This window comes from Neltuma alba, unplaced genomic scaffold, assembly GCF_004799145.2.
Source record: "Neltuma alba isolate B1F8T4 unplaced genomic scaffold, ASM479914v2 tig00001772_pilon, whole genome shotgun sequence".
Lineage (NCBI taxonomy): Eukaryota > Viridiplantae > Streptophyta > Magnoliopsida > Fabales > Fabaceae > Neltuma > Neltuma alba.
This window is the reverse complement of record NW_021632606.1, coordinates 29187-35772: the sequence shown is the minus strand read 5'-3', so window position 1 is coordinate 35772 and position 6586 is coordinate 29187. Positions and strand designations below refer to the sequence as shown.

The following is a 6586-nucleotide window of genomic DNA, read 5'->3' as shown; positions in this document are numbered from 1 at the left end:
AATGTCCATCACATGATCCACATTGCCCTTATCCAACATCTCCAACTCCCTCAGCTTCTTTTCCACAAATACAGTTTCTCCTTTCATTCACATGCGCCGAACTCACGAGTGTTGTATCTTGCACTTTCCCCATATGATGTGTTATGATCTCTTATTATTGAGGCGATCAATTTCCTCTCTTTTCTCCATGGGATTCATTTTCTGCACAGGGCTTGCAAAAACTAAATTCCATCATAGACTTGCAGTTCCTGCTTTGATGGGGCTGACATCACAGTTTTCTTCTTGCTCCCTCTCCTAGGCTTCTGTTTTTGAGAATCCCACTGTTCTGTGAAGTTAGCATAGAACTTCTCCAAGTCTTCATACGTGTGGTTATTGCTCTTGGCGTCCACGACAGAAGCTGCAGTCACAGGAAAAGTGAAATGGTCGCGGGGGAGGTGTTTTGGGAAGCCTTTGGTAGCCCGGAGCGAAGAAAAACTTGAGGTTCTCAAGGGTCCTATTGAAGAACTTCTTGGTGCTGGCAATGGAGCTTCTTAGCAGCATTGGTGAGGGTATAGTTGACGGCCAAAGAATCAGACTTTGTGTGGCGGGTTTGTCAGGGAAGAGAATAATACCGTGTGCCTGTGATTGTCAAAGTTGGGGTTGCAGGGTGATGATGCGAAGAAGAATTCTTTATACGGGCAAAAAAAAGCAGAGGAGCCATTAAAGCTTGTTCTGGTTCAACCTTTTCCTCATAAAAATTCCCTTTGCATTTTATCGTAGCCTTTTGTCTCCACCAGACACGCCATATTGTTCCCTTTCCGCTTCCAAACGGGACCCACGACGACCTCCAAAGCTCGCAATCTGTGTCTTATCAGGGCGGGGAAGACGGTGACTGATTTCCACTTTGTGTGTGTGTGTGTGACACATAAATATATATATATATATATATATATATAATGAATGTTTCGTTGCCTTTACTTTTAGTGGTGGAGTTGGTGTGTGGCCGCTTTGGTAAAAAGAAAGAAGAAAGGAGCGGGGTGTTTCTGAATTGTGCCACTTTTTTATAATAAATGTCTTCATCGTATGCTGATGTTTCTGTAATAATTACAGATGATGTCAACTGATTGATTGATTGGCATAATTTAACCAGGGTCCGCCAACTTTTGACTAAAAAGAGCATTTACTATGAAAGTTGGACAATGTCGGGATTGAATGGAAGATGGATGGACGCTGGACAATATGAGAATGATTACTGTAAATGAAGGATTGAGAGCCGAGCTAATGCAGGGGGTGAGGGCTCGTTGGGAGAATAAGAATGGAACGAAAAGTGGGTGGAGACTGGAGAAGGTGAACGACTGAAGAAAGGCGAAGCAAAGGAAACGTAACGAGGCAAGAGGATGGTAACCGCACATCAAACTTGAGCAGTGGGAATGGGCCACGTGTCTCAATGCTTGTTGAGCTATTCACCTCCTGCATAGTGCATACGCAACTACCCATTTCTTGTCATTTTATACTCCGCATGGTGCCCTCCTGGGAATTTGCCTTGAATGATACGAATATGCCCCTATATGGCTTGTGATACCTTTCTTTATTATGACGGCCCAGTGCTTGTGGAATAATATTCTCAAACACCAACGAATTCTTGAAGCCACACGGTTGGTTTTGGAAGCCAAGGCAAGTCTGACATTTCTGGGTCACTCTATGTGGAGTCTAAAATTAATAGGAACAATCACTTGATATTTTCATTTCATACAAGCAAAATGTAGTACAAATTTTCGTCTTAAGTTATATTAAACTAGAATGATTTTAGGCCTTGGTTGCATGATTTTATATTATTTGTGTTTTAGAACTTTCTTGGAGCATTTTGAGATGTTTTGGGCTGTATATCAAGTCATTCTCCCAACCCAATCTATTCGATGTGGCCCAATCATGTTCTTAGAGGCAAACATACTAATTCTAAGTTTTAAATTACATGCGCATGGTGTTCTCACTGCTGGCAATACTAAGGTGGGCTTCTGGTTTTACTCCATCTCTTGGTAGACGTATTTGAAATAGAAGAAAGAAAAATTACAATAAAGTCCCAAACAAATAAAAAAAAACCATCAAAAAATCCCGATAACAAGTGCTACAGCTTGAAATTACATGTTATTCAATTATTTTAAGACTTCTTAATTATTATATTTCTTCTTTAGGATTTTATTGTAATTCTTCCTTAGAAGAATGGGCTATTTTTAGGGGTCTGAGGTTGATTTGGGATTTGGGATTCAAGAAAGTTATTATTGAACTGGATGCCAAAAATTTTAATCCATATGTTGCTGATTAATGGCAAAGATCAAATCTGTAATCTTGTGTTTCTTCAAATTCGAAGCACGATGAAGTTTGATTGGGATCTTCAAGTGAATCATGTTTTCAGAGAGTATAATAGAGTTGCGGTTGCTTTAGCTGAGATGAAGTTGACAAGTTCCAATTTTTTTGGATGAGTGTCCTGTTCATATCAGGAATCTAATGTCTAAAGATTGTATGAGCTTAAATTCTTCCACTATGATCAGTTTTTGTTTTGGGGCATCACACTCCTTTTGGACCCCAAAAAAAAAAATCTTTACTCATAATAATGGGAAGAGAGATACTCGCACACGAGACATTCACCTGAGTCTTTGATTTCCAGTTGCCTTCAAAATAGTACAGCATCCAGAGGATCCGTATGTTTGATTGTTGGTGTTGGTCAGAGAGGACCCGTATGTGTTCCCAAAAGCGGCAACATTCCCAGTCTGGGCACTGAAGCCACCTCCGTAACTGGGCTTGCCTCTTTCTTCATCTTCCTCCCCATTAGGCCCACTCACCCATCCCTGCCCTTAAGCCCATCTTCCCTAAACGCTACACCACCCCTCGGTTTCCTTTTTTAGGCCCTGTCACTATGCCCCCCCTAATTTATTGCTTTGCTTAATGCCATGAAAAAACAGAAATTTTTTTGATTAAAAAATAAGCGCAAATACAATAGAGCGAAGAATAAGAAACAAAAGTAAAAGAAAAACATGGGTGGTGGGGGGGTTGTCAAGAAGAATTTACAACTTAGTGACATAAATGCTCTTATGTGGGTGAAAATTTATGAGTTCAACCTGATTTGTCCAATCAAGAGCCTTGTTTGGTGCACCCAAAATCATGGTTTGGGAGGCCAAACCATGTTTTGGGTGAGATGTCACCCAAACATTATCAATTTTGGAAAAATAATCCAAAATTATGGTTTTAGAGCTCAAAATCATGGTTTCAGGAGAAGTGAATCCATTATACTTTTGGTTCCAATTGGAGAGTATGATTATGCCTGTCAGAGTATATCTCAACAATAATATGACTTTAACATCCCTCAATTATTTTTTTATAAACATATTTAATCTTATATCTTATAAATATATATGCACATATTAATTATTTATTAATTATATTATCTTATGTATTATTAATTATGTTGGTAAAAAATATATTATTAACAATTTTATTCCTTCAAATTAAAATATATCATAAAATCTATCTTTTATATAATTATCATATTAACTTATACAGTTTTAGTAATTTGTATATATAAAAAATGCTCCTGATAATAACTATCCAAACATTCTCACTTCTCACAATCACTTTTTTACAAAATTTATTTTTTTAAATTTATTTTTAAAAACTATTCTCTAAATTATGATTTGGTTTCATCCAAACGCGTCAGCGAGAAAGAGGAGCTCGGTAACCCAAAAAATGCGATAATTAATGGCGAATGGTAACGCCACAGACACAGACCCATTCATTAATGGCCCTTCATTCTCATTACCCGAATTGCAGTGCCCCTTCTGCATCCCTAATCACTCTGACTGTGACTCCCTTCCTTAGTTTGCATTAATTCCTCTCTGCTTCTCTCTTTTCTTCTGTTCCATTGCTTTCCCTTCCTGCATTCCGAATTCTCCTCTGCCTCTTCTCTCTCTCTCTCTCTCTTCTATTTGCTCCCATTCTTTTCTTATGTGTTATTGTCATCCCCCCAAAAAACACAGCCTTCTTTTAAGCCCTGACACTGCGTCTGCTTTGTTATGCCTCAGATAATGATCACTCATACACATCTCACATCCTCTGTTCTCTGCTCTGATCAAACGCATTTGCCTAATAATGCAGCCAATCACCGTTTTCCTTCTTTACTTTGTCTCTTTTCTCCATCCTTGCTGTTCATATTCAACTTGGTTTTATCTTTTCCCTGATTTTTCGAATACAGATTTTCTCCATTAGTATACTCTAATATCCAGTCTCTTGTGACTCCTAAATTATTCAACATCGGCTTTGTTCTTTTGTGTCACAAGAGAAACTGTATGGAAGATTCAAGGAATCTTTTGCTGCTGTTGCCTTCTTTTATTAATAGATCTAGACTGGTTAGTTTGAATCGCCATCGAGCCATATCCGCATCGTATGGATTTCCTTCAATGTGATCATTCAAAAACTAAAGCATGTGAATTTAAATACAGAAAGAGACCCCAGTATATTCGTCATGTGAATCCCCTACCAACGCATGGGCGAATAGTATATTACTCTTGCAGATTGGGTCAACTTTTACACCAGCTTCTGGGTTCTATTCTTTTGGGTTAAAAAATTTCTCAAATTTGACCTTTGGCCGCCATAAAGTAACAGTTCCCTAATAGGCCATATATATTTTTATCTTTTTCGACTCACAGATATGAATAATAACTTAATCATTTCAAATTGAGATCCCACTTTTCTTAGGCACATACGCACAAAAAAGAAAGTGGGGCTAAAAAAATGAAAGAGACAGATCTCACTCACTTCGTATCTTCCTTTTGCTCAAGGTGAAAAAGTGACACAAGTGAGACGGAAGATGGGCTAGAAACTTACAAAAGGTGGACAGAGATACAGTTTATATTGCAGCTTCCAAGGGAGGAAGCAAGGATTCTCAAGGGAACCAATAAGTTTCAAATTTTCAATGGAGAAGAAAGCTACTTTTCTTTGTTGGGGGGACTTCAGAAAACGAGTTAACCTTTTTGTATTCTTTTGGAGGAAAACAGATTCAAAAGGAGCAGCAACACGAGAGAGTGAGACAGCTTTTTATTGTTTTCAAACTACGGCTTCAAATCAAACAAAACCATCCCATCCCCATCTTTTCCTCATTTTAGGCCAAGAAGTCCAACGCAGAGCAGCTTGTTTCCCACTCGAATGATCTTTTCAACAAGGATAACCAAAAAGTCAGGCAAACAACTTTCTCTTAGCGTCAAAATGCATAACAAAACAATGAAAGCATAATCTCCATGTTAGGTATTTTTGTTGATTTTACTACCACCTTCGGAGATACAGTTCTTCGTCAGTTTTATCTGTATGTATATGAAGAAATATTCCGACGGGGAGCGAAACAAAAACGATAAAGAAAATCCGAAGAGTAGAAGATTCAGTTCCAGTCTTTCCAGACAAGACAAAAAAGAAAATAGAGCTTTGAAAGTAGCTTAGATTGAATAGGACCTGGAATATAATACAAGCGGCGAACTAAGTTAAGTTAGAACAAGACTATTTTCCATCGAAACAAACACAAATAACACATAATTCTTGAGTTTTAAAGCCAGTCAGAGAACAGAGCTTCCCAAATCTCGGTGAAAACCTCAACAATAATCTTATGATGATTATACGCATTGAGCGACAGAAAACATTGCAGGAGATTCTCCAAATCCTTAGGCGCAAATATCTGTTTCTCAACTATCATTTCCACCATTGACGTCCTGAAATCATTGTAAGGGTCACTGGATCGCTTCACTACGGCGAAGGTGTCCTTAACTCTTCCCTTCAATGGCATCACGCCCATTTCAGAACTTAGGCTCCCAGAACCCACTCGATCACCGTCCTTCTTTTTCCGGCTCGACCGATGACGACGGCGGCGAGAGCGGGAGGAATCGGAAGAGTGGCTTCTAGAAGAGAAAAGTGTTTCTGTCTCATCCTCTCCTTCGCTGTCATCGTCATCGTCGTTGCTGTACCACCAATAGCCTCCTATGGTTCCGTCCTGAGCGCAAGAGTTAAACGGGAACATATCCGAAGGCTTTCTTTTCTTACGGCTTTCTTTCTTCTTCTTCTTCTTCGTTTTTTTCTTCTTGCTCTTTTTGTTCCTCCCTGAATGTCTCAACTTCTCACAATAACCAAACTCGTCCTCGTATATTGGATTCAGAGGCGTGATTGGCGAAACCGGGGGGCACGGCCTTCCTTCGTGATTGCCGCAGAAAAGCGGCGAAGACGGCCACTCCGAAACTTTCTTTCTAGGAAGCGAATCAATAGTTTCAGAGGTTTCCAAGGCTTTGGGTCCACAAATGGAGGGAAAGGGACGGGCTTTAGGAGACGATGGCTCGATGGGATGAAAGCCACGGCGGCTGTGTTGGGGGAAGACGGCTTTTTCAGTCACATCGGAGATGTTGCGGGCGCGGCAAGAGCCGAAAGGGGAGAGGAACATGCGAGAGATTCGCATCTTGAGGCGAGTTTCCATTAGAGGAAACAGAAGGTAGCGGAAGGAAGAAAGAGGGGGGGGGGGATAGAAGAGAATGTGGAGGCGGAGAGCTGTGATGGGTAAGGAGAAAGGAAGTGGGAGAGA

At 39.9% G+C, this 6586-nt stretch overlaps 1 protein-coding gene across 1 annotated transcript; it reads right to left on the bottom strand.

Moving 5' to 3' along the window:
• Positions 1-5458: 5458 nt before the first annotated feature.
• On the bottom strand, positions 5459-6586 carry LOC114711201 (transcription repressor OFP8-like). Its single transcript, XM_028895568.1, has one exon. The coding sequence runs from the start codon at positions 6479-6481 to the stop codon at positions 5567-5569; it is 915 nt and encodes a 304-aa protein (XP_028751401.1). The 5' UTR covers positions 6482-6586; the 3' UTR covers positions 5459-5566.